Source organism: Anoplopoma fimbria, chromosome 4 (genome assembly GCF_027596085.1).
Source record: "Anoplopoma fimbria isolate UVic2021 breed Golden Eagle Sablefish chromosome 4, Afim_UVic_2022, whole genome shotgun sequence".
NCBI classification, from domain to species: domain Eukaryota; kingdom Metazoa; phylum Chordata; class Actinopteri; order Perciformes; family Anoplopomatidae; genus Anoplopoma; species Anoplopoma fimbria.
In genome coordinates this window covers 27580355-27598936 of record NC_072452.1, presented here as the reverse complement: position 1 = coordinate 27598936, position 18582 = coordinate 27580355, and the positions used below count along the sequence as shown (strand labels likewise).

Here is an 18582-nt window from a genome sequence, read left to right as displayed (position 1 = left end):
ACCATCATCATCTTCATCATCGTGTCTGGACTTTTATTGTCCTTTATTTGGTTGTTGTTGTAATTTATTGGGTGTTGAGAAACCAAATTGAACTTAAAGTTTTAAGGTTGTTTTTTGTTGATAGCTGGATGTGTGACATCACTTGGAACAAAGGATTTCATTGGTCGAACAAATATTTCCGTAGCGTAATAGAAAATATTTTTCTGCAGGAGTGTGCAAGCTTTCATTAGAACCCCGAAATGATTTTATAAATGTTGATGGTCTGCTTGAAGCCAGTGGACGATGAGTTGAGATTATTACATTCTGGATTTGATTATTGATTCTGTTTATGACCTAAATTATTAATAAAGTTCAGAAAATAATCTTAAAATAAGGTCCATTTAGTGGCTTTAATCCTCATCTCATGGTCTTCTTCAGAACCAGATCAAAACAAACGGGGTGTGTGTGTGTGTGTGTGTGTGTGTGTGTGTGTCTCAGGTGAGACATCCTCTTTTTAAGTGGTTGATAATCAGGTGATTAATTGTTTCTTTATTTTTTTCAATAAAATCTGTTGATTCTGTGATTGATGAAAAATCATCTTTCTGCCTAAATGGAACCATAAATCATAAAATCAGGACTTTGATTGATTGTATCTCCAAGTGTCCTTATCAGAGCTGTCGGCACCAAAGACTTGTGAGGTGTTCATCTCATTATTGATCCAGTTTGGACCAAAGAATCCAACAGATTTTATCAATATTATATATCGATAAACATTGAATCGATCTGTGTGTGCTGAATGTATTTGTTGTTGTTGACATGTTTCTATGTTTATCTTCAGACCAAAAATCTTCATTATTTTGTCAATAAGTGAATGAATCACTGTTAATGTGCCTTAAAATGAATGCAGTGTAACTGGTGTTTCTGGTGTTACTGGTGTAACTGGTAGAGGGAACCAATCTGTGTAAATCTATGAAGATGAAATGTAAAAAATAGAAGTGAATAACTGAACTCAAGTCTGTGTGTCATTGCTTTATTTATGGTCGTCCAGCACTGCGTCAGTGTTTTCACCTTTAGTCATTTTTGTCGTTACAGGTGGAGTCTACCTGTCCTTTAAGCCATATTATCAGAAAACACACCGTTATGCAGATGATACCCAGTTATATCTATCGATCAAAACAGACGAAACTAACCAGTTCTCTAAACTTCAACAGTCTTAAGGACATAAAAACCTGGATGACCTGCAACCTCCTGATGTTAAACTCAGACTAAACTGAAGTTATTCTACTAGAGATCAATTATCTAAGGATATAGTTTCTCTAGATGGCATTGCTCTAGCATCCAGCACTACCGTTAAGAACCTCGGAGTTATCTTTGACCAGGATGTGTCTTTAACTCTTATATAAAACAGATCTCAAGGACAGCCTTTTTTCATTTACGTAACATTAAATCAGTCACTTCCTGTCTCAAAGCAGAAAAACTAGTTCATGCATTTGTTCCCTCTAGACTAGATTACTGTAACTCCTTATTATCAGGCTGCTCTAATAGGTCTCTTTAGATCTTTACAGTTGATCCAGAATGCTGCAGCACGTGTTCTAACAAAAACTAAGAAAAGAGATCATATTACTCCAGTATTAGCTTCTCTGCACTGGCTCCCTGTTAAATCAAGAATAGAATTTAAAATTATTTTACTTACCTACAAAGCTCTAACTGGCCAGGCACCGTCTTATCTTAAGGAACTTATAGTTCCATATTACCCAACTAGAGAGCTGCGCTCAATCAATGCAGGGTTACTTGTGGTTCCTAGAGTATATAAAAGTAGGATGGGAGCCAGAACCTTCAGTTATCAGGCTCCTCTTCTGTGGAACCAGGTTCCAGCTGGTTCAGGTCTATAGTTAGGACTGGTTCAGGTCTTTAGTTAGGACTGGTTCAGGTTTGTTACTTTCATAACATCCTATAATATGACTTTCTATGTTTTGATAGAGACCCTCTGTGGCAGAAGAAATAACACTCGTACTCGAGGAAACTGGTTTATTTCATAAATCATCCAAACAGTCCATCAACATAAAAAGTTCAACACATCGTTCTCTGAGGATGAAAGCAGACATGAATAGTTTGACATTTTAGGAAATTCACTTTTTCATAGTGTGACACTGAAGTTTTAAAATGTCAGTTTACATACAGAAAGGAAAAGTAAAAACCAGTTTGAATTGGGACTATTTCTTGAACAACAGTGTATCCTTCCACCCAGTGCTTCGGTTGCTCCTCAGGAAATAGTTCCTGGACTGAAGTCCTGCTGACACAAACCAGACGTTGATTCTTTCCCCTTCACCTCCCATGAAACATCTCAAGACAACATCGTCGCCATGACAACAGCTCTGAGACTTGAATGGGTCAGCGTGTAACATGAGGAGACACAGAGCAGCCTTTCAGCATCGTCATCACTTTAAAGAAAAGTCAACTCATCACAGAGAGAAAAGCTCAGAGTCGCTCAGAAGAACTCGCTGTCTTCTAGTCCTCAGGAGTCCTTTAGGTTCTTCTGACCGCTGACTGTGACACTGTCTCTCTGAGGGACGTCTCCTAGTTTATCAGTTTACAAACACGGGACGTAGTTCATCTTTTAAACTTCCTATATCGTCTGACACGCTGCTCCTTCAGGTCTGAATATTTGACTAAAATGGAAAGTAGAATAAAAAGTTCCACTTCCTCTCGTCTTCCTCGGACGAAAAACATCAGTTGTTTTTCTAGGTGCTCGTCTTCTTCCCTTTCTTCTTCTCTGCTTTGGTCTGTTCCTTCTCCAGATGTTTCTGAAACGACAAACACAGCTGGTGTCCTTCTGCTGCCTGAGAGACTGTGTCCAAGTTCAAAGGTCACCAACACGAGAAAGACCGCACGTCCCCCCTCTAACGACAGACACCGCACGCACCCCCCTCTAACGACAGACACCGCACGCCCCCTCTAACGACAGACACCGCACGCCCCCTCTAACGACAGACACCGCACGCCCCCTCTAACGACAGACACCGCACGCCCCCTCTAACGACAGAGACCCCACGCCCCCTCTAACGACAGACAGACACCGCACGCCCCCTCTAACGACAGACACCGCACGCCCCCTCTAACGACAGACACCGCACGCCCCCTCTAACGACAGAGACCCCACGCCCCCTCTAACGACAGAGACCGCACGTCCCCCTCTAACGACAGAGACCCCGCCCCCCTCTAACGACCCCACCCCCCTCTAACGACAGAGACCCCACGCCCCCTCTAACGACAGAGACCGCACGCCCCCCTCTAACGACAGACACCGCACCCCTCTAACGACAGAGACCGCACGTCCCCCTCTAACGACAGAGACCGCACGCCCCCTCTAACGACAGAGACACGCCCCCCTCTAACGACAGAGACCCCCGCCCCCCTCTAACGACAGACACCGCACGCCCCCTCTAACGACAGAGACCCCACGCCCCTCTAACGACAGAGACCGCACCCCTCTAACGAGAGACACGCCCCCCCTCTAACGACAGAGACCGCACGCCCCCCCTCTAACGACAGAGACACGCCCCCCTCTAACGACAGAGACCGCACCCCCTCTAACGACAGACAGACGCCCCCTCTAACGACAGAGACCCGCACCCCTCTAACGACAGAGACCGTCCCCCCTCTAACGACAGACACCGCACCCCTCTAACGACAGAGACCCCACGCACCCCCCTCTAACGACAGAGACCCCACGCACCCCCTCTAACGACAGAGACCGCACGCCCCCCCTCTAACGACAGAGACCCACGCACCCCCCTCTAACGACAGAGACCCCACGCCCCCCCTCTAACGACAGACACCGCACCCCCCTCTAACGACAGAGACAGACACCCACGCCCTCTAACGACAGAGACCCCACGCCCCCTCTAACGAGAGACCCCACCCCCTCTAACGACAGAGACGCCCCCCTAACGACGACCCCCCCCTCTAACGACAGAGACCCCACCCCTAACAGAGACCCCACGCCCCCCCTCTAACGACAGAGACCCCACGCCCCCCCTCTAACGACAGAGACCCCACGCCCCCCCCTCTAACGACAGAGACGCCCCCCCTCTAACGACAGAGACCCCACGCCCCCCTCTACGACAGAGAACGACAGAGACGCCCCCCTAACGACAGAGACCCCCCCCTCTAACGACAGAGACCCCTAACAGAGACCCCACGCCCCCCCTCTAACGACAGAGACCCCTAACAGAGACCCCCCCTCTAACGACAGAGACCCCACGCCCCCTCTAACGACAGAGACCCCACGCCCCCTCTAACGACAGAGACCCCACGCCCCCTCTAACGACAGAGACTAACCAGAGACCCCACCCCCCCTCTAACGACAGAGACGTCCCCCTCTAACGACAGAGACGCCCCCCTCTAACGACAGAGACACCGCACGCCCCCCCTCTAACGACAGACACCCCACGACCCCCCCTCTAACGACAGAGACCCCACGCCCCCTCTAACGACAGAGACCCCACGCCCCCCTCTAACGACAGAGACCCCACGCCCCCTCTAACGACAGAGACCCCACGCCCCCCTCTAACGACAGAGACCCCACAGAGACCCCCCCTCTAACGACAGAGACCCCACGCCCCCTCTAACGACAGAGACGCCCCCCCTCTAAACAGAGACCCCACGCCCCCTCTAACGACAGAGACCCCACGCCCCCCCTCTAACGACAGAGACCCCACGCCCCCCCTCTAACGACAGAGACCCCCGCCCCCTCTAACGACAGAGAACCCCCCCTCGACAGAGACCCCACGCCCCCCTCTAACGACAGAGACCCCACGCCCCCTCTAACGACAGAGAGACGACCCCCCCCTCTGACAGAGACCCCACGCCCCCCTCTAACGACAGACACCCCACGCCCCCCCTCTAACAGAGACCCCACGCCCCCTCTAACGACAGAGACCGCACGGGTCAGTGTCTCTCAGAGCGGAGACTCATTATCATAATAATGATGATGATGATGAAGGTGGAGGTGGGTTGGAGCTGGTCTCACCTGCAGCTTGTCGTAGTGCGTCTGGCTGCTGCAGTGTGTCTTCTTGGCCGTCTCTTCGTTGGAGTAAAACAGGAAGCAGACGCGGCAGTAAAAACCCGCCTTCACGTGTTCAACACCTGAACACACACAATAAGATTCACAGAACAGATCAGTGTTTAACGTCATGAAACCACCATGACACCGTTTCATTATGTCATCAACTTAAAGATCACATTAATGTCACTATTTTCAAATGTTTAATCAGATCAATGCTCCAAAATAAAAATATTATTCAATAAATCTGTTTAGTTTTTTAAGCATCAAGAATTCACTCATTTCTGAAAATACCTTTGATGGACATTTTTATGACTTTCTGATATTTTGAGGATCAATCAATGAATCAATAACTAAAATTAATGTTAGTCTAATCTTAAATCAGTTTGTGATGAGACAAAAAATATTCAGAAGAGAACACTTATACTGACCTGATATATATATATATATTATATCTTTGATTATCGAGTACTAACATCTGTTTGAACTTATTTTTATTAATATATAATAATATAAGTCTGGTTCACGTCTCTCCACTTTACTTTTACTGTTTCCATGTAGGAATCATTAGATGTTTATGAATCATAATAATGATAATAATGATGATTATAATAATACTAATAATGATAACAATAATAATAATAATAGTTATGGACTGTCCCTCTTCTGTCCTCTGTGTCTCCTCACCGATGGGGGTGTCGGGGTCGTGGGGGGCAGCGGCAGAGACGCCACGCTGGGTTTGTTTTCAGCCGGCGGGGGGGCGTCGGTCTGTCCGTTCTGATTGGTCGACATCTCCATCTGCTCCTCCACCTGCTCCTCTTGATTCACCTCCTGTAGCTCAGAGGAGCACAGACGGATTATTATTGATTATCATCACTGGGACTCAAATCAATAAAAAATTAAAAAAAACTTACTTCCTGGCAGCTCTTCTGGTTCTGATCAGAAACTTCAGGAATCTTCTCTGATGACTTTTCTTCTCTCTTGTCTTCACAACTCTGCACCTCCTCCTCTCTCTTCACGTCCTCCTGCTGCTCCTCCTCCCCCTCCTTCTGCTCCTCCTCCTCTTCTGGTTTCGTCTCCTTGGATTTCTTGGCAGGAGGTTCTTCAGGATGTTTGGAGGATGAAGGCGTCATGCTGCTGTTCTCTCTCTTGGTTCTGTCTGGACATCGATGTCTGAACAAACAACAGTCACATCGTTATAAGATAAGATAAAAATAACAATATTAATATTATTATTAATAATGGAACGTGAGGACCATGAACATGAGGACCATGATCATGGACCATGAGGACAATGTAGGCCATGAGGACCATGAACATCAGGACTGTGCACATGAGGACCATGAGGACCAGGATAACCATGAGCACCATGGGGACCATGAGCACCATGGGGACCAGGGGAACAATGAAGATCCAGGAGAACCATGAGGACCAGGAGAACCATGAGCACCATGGGGACCATGAGAACCATGAAGACCAGGGGAACAATGAAGATCCAGGAGAACCATGAGGACCAGGGGAACCATGACGACCATGAGGACCAGGATAACCATGAGCACAATGGGGACCATGAGAACCATGAAGACCAGGGGAACAATGAAGATCCAGGAGAACCATGAGGACCATGAGCACCATGGGGACCATGAGGAAGACAGGGGAACAATGAAGATCCAGGAGAACCACCAGGAGAACCATGAAGACCAGGGGAACAATGAAGATCCAGGAGAACCATGAGGACCATGAGCACAATGGGGACCATGAGAACCATGAAGACCAGGGGAACAATGAAGATCCAGGAGAACCATGAGGACCAGGGGAACCATGACGACCATGAGGACCAGGAGAACCATGAGCACCATGGGGACCATGAGAACCATGAAGACCAGGGGAACAATGAAGATCCAGGAGAACCATGAGGACCAGGAGAACTATATATTATTCAAACCCACACTGGTCTTTTTCTAATATAAAGTGAATGTAAAGCAGCAGCAGACTCTCTCTCTCTCTCTCTCTCTCGTCAAATGTGGATATCTAGACGTTTAACTCTACACTGAAATCTGTTTGATATGTTTGATATCTTCAGATGTTGAAACTTATTCAAGTTATAACTAATCAGCGTGTTAGCCAAAGCTTCAGCATTGAGACGAAGACTTGGAGACACCACAGAAGAAGAAACTCACCCGTGTTTGAGCTGTCGGTACTTCCTGCTGACGTAGACCGTCAGACGCTTCCCGTTGAACCTCGGAGGATTCGCTTTGCAGTCTTCTGCCATTCTCTCTGCCTCCTCGGCTCTCTCCATCTCTATGAAACACTGAGGACAGACACAGGAGACACTTTAGACCTCTGAGACACTGAGGACAGACACAGTGTTCTTGGTCCTGGTTCTGGTTCCGTACCTCTCTCTTCAGCCTGTTGAGGAAATACTTCTTGACTCTCCCGAACGGCTCGGCCAGCTTCAGGAAGGCGTCGTCGGAGTATTTGGTGTTGGGGATCTGACCCACGTACACGACCCTGCTGGATCCGCACTAAGGACACAGGAGACAGAGAGGAGACATGAGACAGAGAGGAGACATGAGACAGAGAGGAGACATGGAGACAGAGAGGAGACATGAGACAGAGAGGAGACATGGAGACAGAGAGGAGACATGAGACAGAGAGGAGACATGAGACAGAGAGGAGACATGAGACAGAGAGGAGACATGAGACAGAGAGGAGACATGAGACAGAGAGGAGACATGAGACAGAGAGGAGACATGGAGACAGAGAGGAGACATGAGACAGAGAGGAGACATGAGACAGAGAGGAGACATGAGACAGAGAGGAGACATGGAGACAGAGAGGAGACATGAGACAGAGAGGAGACATGAGACAGAGAGGAGACATGAGACAGAGAGGAGACATGAGACAGAGAGGAGACATGGAGACAGAGAGGAGACATGAGACAGAGAGGAGACATGAGACAGAGAGGAGACATGAGACAGAGAGGAGACATGGAGACAGAGAGGAGACATGAGACAGAGAGGAGACATGGAGACAGAGAGGAGACATGAGACAGAGAGGAGACATGAGACAGAGAGGAGACATGAGACAGAGAGGAGACATGAGACAGAGAGGAGACATGAGACAGAGAGGAGACATGAGACAGAGAGGAGACATGAGACAGAGAGGAGACATGAGACAGAGAGGAGACATGAGACAGAGAGGAGACATGGAGACAGATACCAGATCAATAAGTGACAGGTCATCAATAGCAGACATAATCAATAAGAGGTGGTGACGGAGCTTTGTAACGAGGTTAATTCACTAAAATATATTTACAGTGTTTCCTCTAAAATATGAGAGAATTATATAATATATTGTTATTAATATTATTAATAATAATATTAGTATATTATTAATAATATAATATAATTATATTATATATATATAATAATATAATAATTATATTATTAATATTGAAGTTTCTTTCTTGTAAATCAGAGTTCAGTCTCCAGCTGAGACGTAAACCTTTAACACATTGACAGCGTTCTGTCCTTTATAATGTTTCACATGGACCGGTCCGGTACCGAGGCTCACCTGGATGGTCGGGTAGCTCATGGAGTGACTGATCCTCACCGGACGACCGCACACCGACGCCGTGATGTTACTCTTATAGAAGCTGGCCATCGCTCGAGCTTCTTCTTCTGTGGTGAACTGGAGGTATGCCTGAAGAACAGACAGGGACAGTTAATGGACCAGAGGACACTGAGGGGACAGAAAGAGGACAATGAGAGCACACTGAGAGGACACAGAGGACAATGAGAGGACAGAGAGGACACTGATGGGACACAGAGGCCACTGAGAGAGGACACATTAACGACATAGTGTCTCTAAAACTAAAACAGGGCAGCTGGTGAGACGTGGGTCGCTCTACCTCTGGTCTCAGGTCCAGAACCAAATGTTTGACCACCTTCCCAAAAGGTTTGGCGAGTCCATGCAGCTCATCCATGAAGTTGTATCCTCGTCTGAAGCCAACGATGTTGACCACCCTCATGCCCTGAAGAAGAAGAAGATGAAGAGGAACAATAAGGAGAAGAAGAAGAAGAAGAAGAAGAAGAAGAAGAAGAAGAAGAAGAAGAAGAAGAAGAAGAAGAAGAAGAAGAAGAAGAAGAAGCATGTCAGTGTTAATGTTTGTCGTCGTTCTCATCACTCAGAACCAGAGGAACGTTGTCTCTGGTTGGACGGACACAGATACTCACTCCTCTCCTGGTGTTATCTGCAGACAAGAGGAGACACAGAGACAGGATCAGGTTTCATGTGAACACTAACATCTGCTGAAGAACACCTCTCTGTCATAACTCATGTAAACATATTCAGGTACCAGTGGAGTCGGACTCTCCGTCTGCCTCGTCCTCGTCCTCGTCCAGTTCGTCCAGCGTCACAAAGTCCTCCATGTTCTCCAGGAAGTCTCCATCAAACTGAAGGACGACAACACAAACCTCAGATACCAACTAAAGCTTTGGTGTCCACCAGAGGGAGTGGAGTTCAAACAGACTAATAATTATTAAGACTGGTTTCATGAGAATGTTGACCTGAATGAGTGAGCCATGTCATAAATCCACGTGTTTGATGTCACCATACTCAGCATATTTATGCTCTTGAACTTGAGTTATTCAGGATGTGGGTTCACCATGTCTGCATGTCAATGTGTGTATTCATATATATTATTATATATATATTTAATATATGTGTGTATTAATCCCAGTAGAAAGGTACCTGGTCGGCGGGCAGATCTCCCTCCACCGTCTCTGAAACGTCTCCCGGTTCTGCGTCCGGTTCTTCTTTGTTCTCGGGTTCTTCAGCAGAGACTTTGGTCTCTGTCCGTCCCGTCTGTCCCTCCACCTCCTGCCTGACCTCACCTTCAGCCCCGCCCACTTCTCCAGGTGTGTCATCAGTGACATCATCTCCTTCAGGAACCTGTATGTACAAAGACACATGTTCAGGGAGAGCTGGAACTGATCAGTGATCAATGGATGAGATGTAAAAGAATATGAACACAAATGTAGCTTTGAGTCAAACTAAAGAGCTTAGTTTTGTCTGAATGAATAATATTATTATTAAATTGATGTGTTTTTATGTCTTTAATTAATGATGATGTACAACTATCATCATGATTCTTCTTCTTCTGTATTTAAACTCGTAATCATCTTCATCCTCGTTTGTTTGTTGACCTCCATGTTTTCTCACCTCCTCCTGTTTGACCGCCACCTCCTGCTCCTCTGCTGCTCCCTCTGGCTCCTCCCCCTCCGCGTCTCCATCAGTTACCTGCTCCTCCACCTCCTCCCCCTCCCCCTCCATCACTCCTGACACCTCCTCTTCCTCCTCCACTGCAGGCTGCTCCTCAGGCTTCAGCTTGTCCTCCTCCTTCTCCTCTCTGGTCCTGGAGGAGGAGGTCCTGGGGGGTTTGGAGAAGGTCCTGGTTCCAGAGGAGGAGGAGGCGTTAGCTCCACTGCTCCTCTGGCTTCGACTGTCTCCTCCTTGTCTCCTGTTCACACTGAAGCACAGAAGAGTCAGTGATCACATGATCTTTTACCAGCTGATGAAGATGAACAGACAGTAGATATGACTGGATGGTGTTTATGGGTTCAGGTCTGGGGGTCTGGTGGTCTGGGGGTCTGGTGGTCTGGTGTTCTGGGGGTCTGGTGGTCTGGTGTTCTGGTGTTCTGGTGGTCTGGTGGTCTGGTGTTCTGGTGGTCTGGTGGTCTGGTGGTCTGGTGGTCTGGTGTTCTGGTGGTCTGGGGGTCTGGGGGTCTGGTGGTCTGGACTCACGTCAGGGTCTTGTATTTGGTGCAGATGTTGAGGCGGATCGGTTTCCCTTTGATGGTCAGCGGGTTCACGCTGTAATACTTCACCAACATCTCAGCGTCCTCCGGAGTCCCCATCTGGACAAACGCCTGGAGGACAGACATCAATACATCAATAGATCAATAGATCAATACATCAATACAAGAAGAGTGTGATGAAGAGCGTGATGAAGAGTGTGAAGAAGAGTGTGAAGAAGAGTGTGAAGAAGAGCGTGAAGAAGAGTGTGATGAAGAGCGTGATGAAGAGCGTGATGAAGAGCGTGAAGAAGAGTGTGATGAAGAGTGTGATGAAGAGCATGATGAAGAGCGTGATGAAGAGCGTGATGAAGAGTGTACCTGGTCGGTTAAGAACAGGTGTTTCTCTACGGTGCCGAAGCGTCCAGCGATGGTCAGCAGTTCCTCCTTCTTCTCCTCCTGTCTGGGCAGGTTGGAGAAGAACACCACCTGGCTGCCCTGACCTTTGACCTCACGTACGGATCTGTCGGTGGACCGCTCGGTGGACCGCTCGTCTTTCTGGGGGACAGACACATAGACGACTCAGCGACGAGGACAGAGACGGGTAGGAAGGAGACGGGGAGGAAGGAGACGGGGAGGAAGGAGACGGGTAGGAAAGAGACGGGTAGGAAGGAGACAGGGAGGACGGAGACAGGTAGGACAGAGACAGGTAGGAAGGAGACGGGTAGGAAGGAGACAGGGAGGAAGGAGACGGGGAGGAAGGAGACGGGGAGGAAGGAGACAGGGAGGACAGAGACAGGGAGGAAGGAGACGGGTAGGAAGGAGACAGGGAGGAAGGAGACGGGGAGGAAGGAGACGGGGAGGAAGGAGACGGGGAGGAAGGAGACGGGTAGGAAGGAGACAGGGAGGACAGAGACAGGGAGGAAGGAGACGGGTAGGAAGGAGACAGGGAGGAAGGAGACAGGGAGGAAGGAGACAGGGAGGAAGGAGACGGGGAGGAAGGAGACAGGGAGGAAGGAGACAGGGAGGAAGGAGACGGGGAGGAAGGAGACGGGTAGGAAGGAGACAAGGACAGGAGACAGGGAGGAAGGAGACAGGGAGGAAGGAGACGGGTAGGAAGGAGACAGGGAGGAAGGAGACAGGTAGGAAAGAGACGGGTAGGAAGGAGACAGGGAGGACAGAGACAGGGAGGACGGAGACAGGTAGGAAGGAGACGGGTAGGAAGGAGACAGGGAGGAAGGAGACGGGTAGGAAGGAGACGGGTAGGAAGGAGACAGGGAGGAAGGAGACGGGTAGGAAGGAGAGGAAGGAGACAGGGAGACGGGTAGGAAGGAGACAGGGAGGACAGAGACAGGGAGGACGGAGACAGGGAGGAAGGAGACGGGTAGGAAGGAGACAGGGAGGAAGGAGACGGGGAGGAAGGAGACGGGTAGGAAGGAGACGGGTAGGAAGGAGACAGGGAGGACGGAGACAGGGAGGAAGGAGACAGGGAGGAAGGAGACGGGTAGGACGGAGACAGGGAGGAAGGAGACGGGTAGGACGGAGACAGGTGCAGTACCTGGATCACCAGCAGCCTCTTGGACAGGTAAAAGCTGACCGGTTTGCCGTACAGACACGCCTGGTGCTGCTCGTAGTAGTGGACCATGTCCAGAGCCTCCTCATGGCTGCTCATCTCCAGGAAGGCCTGGAGGAGACGGAGGGGTCAGAGGTCAAACACTGAACATGTGACCGGGCTCACAGCCAACCAGAGAGCTTCCCAGCGGGGTCAGAGGTCACTCACCTTGTTCTTGAGGACCAGGTGCTCCGTCAGGCAGCCGAACGGCTCCGTGAAGGAGAACAGAGTCTTGTTGCTCAGAGGCTTCCTGTCGTACTTCACCACCACCACTCTGCTCCTCACCTGAGACACAGCACGGTTCACCAGGTAGTAAAGGAAGTACTACACAAATACATGAAGTACTACACAAATACATGAGAGAATACACCACACACAATGTACGTCTGTCTCTGAACTTCTGCTCTGTGTCTGTGTTCTAACTTGTTTCAGAACAAAGTGTTTCTTTGTTCATCCTCTTCACCAACAGAAAACTCTTCTTCAGCATTTAAAGGATTTTTATCAGGTGTTAAACTTGTTCAGGTGTTAAACTTGTTCAGGTGAGTTTACATTTAGAATCCAACACGTGGTCATAAGTTCTTTTTTTAGGTTGAGCCCAACGTTGGAGCTTCCTTCTTCTCTCTACTGAATCCATCAGATAAACACAGAGGAGAGCAGCTGACCTTATTCTGACCAGGCTGGTTCTTCACCGACGGACCAGGACCTCCTCCACCTCCTGCTGACACACACACACACACAGTTAATATTATAATAACAACAATTATAATTAGGCAAAGATTTGCATACTTTATTAGGTTGAAAAGAAGGGACCTAGTATTGACCAAATTATAATACAAAAAGAGGGATAATAATATTAATAATAAAACAAAAAATAATAGTAATAATGATAATAATAATAATGATGATAATAATACATAATAATACATAATAATGATAATAATAATACATAATACAGATACATAATAATAATAATACATAATAATGATACATAATAATAATACATACTAATGATGATAATAATAATAATGATAATAATAAAAAAACATAATAATAATAATAAAAACATAATAATGATGATAATAATAATACATAATAATGAATAATAATAATAATAATAATGATGATAATAATAATAATAATGATAATAATAATAATGATGATAATAATAATAATGATAATAATAATAATAATGATAATAATAATAATAATAAAAAATAATAATAATAATAATAATAATAATAATAATCCGTCTTGCCCCAGCTGGAGGACATCCCTCCTGCGGTCTGAGCTGCAGACATGGGTGCCGGTCCCAGCAGCCCTGCAGACATGTTGGGGGTGTCCAGCAGACTCCCACTGGAACAGAGACATAGTCACTCAGTTATAAACAGATAAACAGGAGGTTCTGCTCCACATCAGGAACCAAACCAGATGTTCCTCTGAGTTCCTCTGAGTTCCACGTTCTGCCTCCTTTTCCTCAAACCAAAACAGTTCAGCTGACAAAGATTTTCTTTAATGTTTCCATCATAATATCTTAAGATTACTGGAACATATAGTTAAAGTAGTAGAGTACTCACAGTAGTACTGTCTAATAATATTTCATGTCTTTTCTTTCTGGATGGTGCAGTTTGCCAGCTGACTGAGGATCATTAACATCTTCATTAACACCCTCCAGCAGAACAGATCAAGCTGCTCTACTTCAACATGGAGGACTGGTCGATGTGTCTTTTAGAGATATTATTTATGAATAGAATTCACAGAGGAAGCAGAGGAGGATGAAGTGTTTTAGATTTGTTCTCTGTCGTTTTTGTGAAGGGTTTTTTAGGGTTTTTGTCAAATGAGCTGAGTTAAGTTTTCTAAAACTAAACACAAAACATGTGAGCTTCAGGATTCTTTGTGTTCAGTTCCTGTGGTGGAAAAAGACCTGAACCTGGACCCCCTTTGTTCTAATCACATTGATGACTATCTAAAGACGGGGAGGTGGTTCCTGTCTCCTACCTTCTGCCTGAGGACATCCCAGGGTCCCAGTCTGGATACCTGAAAACCACATCAAGCATCATCATCACAGGTCCATCAGAGCACAAACTTCTGTGAGACATCAGACCGTGTTGAGACTCACATGTTGAGCAGCAGCCGTCTGTTCTCATCGTGTCGCAGTCCGTTAGTGTGCTGGTTCCACTCCTACGGAATCAAACACACGGTTACTGAAGCTCAACCCGTCGTCCTGACTTAAAGGAGGAGGTCGCCCAAATATCACAGCTCCACTCAAACCAAAGTCTGTCCTCAAACATTCAGAAACAATCTGCAGCTTTAAGCTCCTGAAGTGTTCAAACGCTGAGCTCCATGATCACCGCGGAGACAAAGCCCTCATTGAACCAAGGATCCTTCTGACATCTACTCTTTATGGAAACAAACTGCAGCTGTTAACTACTAAGGTTTTAACCACTAGTTCAGACTGATTCAATATTGATATTTCTTCATGTTTACACGTGTTTCACTGTCATCTGCTCTGACCTTCAGTTAACATCAGTCACAGCTTTATGGGTGAGTGAGATGTTCAGTGAACGTCTCTGTGGTTCATGATCTAAGACGTCTGAAGGACAGGAAGAGATTCAATAAGGGATTCAATCCTCCACATTTAACAAGAAAGCTAGTGATGTCATCGTGTTAACAGCTGCTGATTGGTCCAGGATGGACACACCCTCCAGACTAAACCTGCAGCGTGTGCGTGTGTGTGTGTGTGTGTGTGTGTGTGTGTGTGTGTGTGTGTGTGTGAGGTCACTTCTACATCTGTCTGATGATGTCACATCTGTAGAAACGTGTCGTAATCAATGTGAAGACTTTATCTATGCTGAGGATCAATAGATAATGACAGGAAGTGAAACTCAGACTTGACTTTACAGAGAAGCAGAGTAAGAATGGAGACATGCTGTGAGCTCAGTGGGATCATGGCGGAGGATTCCCCCCCGACTGTGACAAAGACTGGAGTGCTTCCCAGAAGAAGAGAGGGAGGAGCTGTACTCACCATGGAGGAGTGAACGTCAAAGTCACAAAGAGAGCACACGTGGGGGAACATGGGGGGCGGGACCCCCAAGAAGTCTTGGACCTTTCCGTTGGACGGGGAGCCCATCCTCCTCTGCCTAAAGCCGGGGTCGGACGCCAGGGGCCCGATGCCGAGCCCGCTGTAGGAGTCGTGGTGGGAAAGCTCCGAGTACGGCCTCTCTCTGCTCCCCCCCCCACCGCCGCTGTAATTTAAGCTGAAGCCGCGGCTGGGAGCGCCGTCCTGCAGAGAACTGAACCCAAAGTCTGAGGAGGTCTGGGCCCGGGCCGAACCGGGACCCAGAGAAGGACCGCCCATCCTGCCCATGTGCACGTTGTCCCAGCTGTCCCGTCCTCCTCGATACCCGGCCTCAGAGGACATGGAGGAGGCCCCACGCCGCTCCCCCGTGTCCCCCTTGCGGCTCTTGAGCTGCATGAGGATGTGCGGCAGCGTCTCCACGCTGATGTCCTCTTCAGGGATCTCAGCCAGAGCGTCCAGGTCGGAGGGCGACAGCCCCAAACTGGCAAACAGCTTCATGGTGTTGCCGATGTGGCTGCCGCCGCCGCCACGCCGGGAAGTCTGGGAGCCGCCGTCCTGGTTATCCATGCCGCTGCCCACCCCCACACTTGAGGCCACGCCCCCCATCTGCCGGCTGGATCGCTGTTCGTTCATGCTGAAGTTCAAGGTCTCTGCGGCGGCCAGGAGCCCCCGACCCACAGCGAAGTGCTTCTGACCTCCGTCGGACTGCGACTTCTGAGACATGACGCCGCCGTCCGGCTCGTTTCAGGACAAGAGAGTCAAGATAAAGAGGCGGCCGCTAAAAAGTGTCTGTGTTTGAAGGACGGGGGAAGTTAGAGTCAGGGAACTTCTCATGCATCAAAGTGTAGTGGAAGTCTTCTTCTCTGGAGAACGTCTGGTGTCTGCTGAAACACAATGAGGAGGACACTCTGAACCGCTGCCTCCACTGAGAACACAGGAGCCAGAGGAGAAGCTCTGAACAGCAGCATGTACAGAGAACCAAGAAGATCACCTGAGCAGAAGTGAGCTGGGATCGCTGGGACATGAGAGGAAGTTAAAGGAGGCTAGGAGAGGAGACAGAACAACTCTACAGAGTGAGAGTCCAGCACAGACCAGAGGGAGAACATGATGTGATGGAGACATCCTCATTGACAAAGCAGAAACTCTGACAGTCGTTGTAAAGTATCAGAGAGAGACGTGATTAAAATAGGTTTCATTTGGATTCATTTCTGTAAATGTTGGTTTAAAATGTTAAGGAATAAGAAGAAAGTCCAATTACAATGAAAGACGGAGAACCGGACCAGAATACAACGTAGCACTAACGTCAGGCTAGTTTTCATAAAGACACGATACTATCTGTATTCCTCCAGAGGTGGAAGAAGTAGATCCTTTAGTGAAGTAAAAGTACATCAAGTACAGCACATACTATGAGATCACTGTGTGTTTGTAGCCGTGGCATCCTGTGAGAATCACACATCACTAAACAGGGAACAGTTTCCAGCTGATCAAGAGGCTTTTTAAAGACTTCATATGGTTTAAAGGTGTGTTTACAGCTAACAAGAAGCAAACTTTCAGCTCAGTGAGGTCACAAACAAACAGACGATGAAATATTTCTACTTTATATTAATAAGTTTATCAGATTTAAGATTCTCCTCTTGATGTCAACGGGTCAGACATGGAGGGAAACAATACTGGAGCTGTGTGACAGAACTACAGAATTACAGCACTAGAGTACTCCAGAACTACAGAATTACTGTACTCCAGAACTACAGAACTACAGTACTCCAGAACTACAGAATTACTGTACTCCAGAACTACAGTACTCCAGAACTACAGTACTCCAGAACTACAGAACTACAGTACTCCAGAACTACAGTACTCCAGAACTACAGTACTAGAGTACTCCAGAACTACAGTACTCCAGAACTACAGAATTACTGTACTCCAGAACTACAGTACTGGGTACTGACCACTGTACTGGAGTGCAGTGGTCAGTAACTCAGTGGTCAGTAACTCAGTGGTCAGTAGGACCTGCTGCTGGGTTAGCCGCTAGCAGCAGAGGCTAGCTCTAGCAAACATCGCCTGATAACGCAGTTAGCTAATGCTAGTCGCTAGCTAATGCTAGCCGCTAGCTAATGCTAGCCGTTAGCTAATGCTAGCCGTTAGCTAATGCTAGCCGCTAGCTAATGCTAGCCGTTAGCTAATGCTAGCCGCTAGCTAACGTGTTTGTCGGTTCTCTCCTACATGTGATATCACGTGTCTGTCGGTGTGTTTATATGCACACACGTGTATAAACATGTATAAACGTGTATAAACATGTATAAACGTGTATAAACATGTATAAACATGTATATTAGTGCTAACGTTACCTTATCCTCGTGCGTAGATGATAGCTCACTGAGCTAACCAAATCACGGGACGAGAAGACTGAAGTATCGCGATGTTTCCTTTGTCTTCTTCTTTGGTTTGACTGCGGACCAACCGTGTGAAGCACAGCGCCCCCTGCTGTGAGGTAAGATAAGGTAATCCTTTATTACTGCATGAGTTACTGCATATATATATATATATATATATATATATATATATATATATATATATACACATGCAGTGGTGTATAAAGTACCCAAAAGCCATACTTGAGTAAAAGTAAAGATACCTTACTGGAAAATGACTCCAGTAAAAGTGAAAAGTCACCTATTAGAATACTACTTGAGTAAAAGTCTTAAAGTATCTGATATTTACTGTACTTAAGTATCAAAAGTAATTTTCTGATATTAAATGTACTTAAGTATTGAAAGTAAAAGTACAAGTAAATGCTGTTAAAATAATAAACTTTATAATTCTCAAAATTCTGACCCTTTGCTTTTTTTATTAAGTGCTGTGGCCACCATGACCAAGGACAAGGAGGTACAAACAGAGACAGCAGCCTAACATACACCATGTGTAGCTAAACTAGAAGATCAGACACCTGATATACTCCACCCCACTAGATATACTCCACCCTGTGGAAACACTAGATATACTCCCCCCACAGATATACTCCACCCTGTGGAAACACTAGATATCTGAGCAG

General features: G+C 47.1%; 1 protein-coding gene across 1 annotated transcript; it reads right to left on the bottom strand.

Annotated features, from left to right (window-relative positions):
* Positions 1-1998: 1998 nt before the first annotated feature.
* LOC129090343 (matrin-3-like) lies at positions 1999-17951 on the bottom strand. Its single transcript, XM_054597971.1, is given in 23 exon segments — positions 1999-2783; positions 5012-5127; positions 5732-5752; positions 5755-5881; positions 5959-6217; positions 7225-7355; positions 7441-7569; positions 8621-8749; positions 8958-9080; positions 9283-9299; positions 9405-9501; positions 9800-10000; positions 10271-10577; positions 10853-10977; positions 11224-11400; positions 12401-12526; positions 12623-12739; positions 13117-13169; positions 13710-13807; positions 14450-14488; positions 14571-14632; positions 15477-16411; positions 17879-17951. Coding segments are annotated over 22 exon segments (3294 nt in total). The 5' UTR covers positions 16254-16411; positions 17879-17951; the 3' UTR covers positions 1999-2720.
* Between the last annotated feature and the right edge of the window lie 631 nt (positions 17952-18582).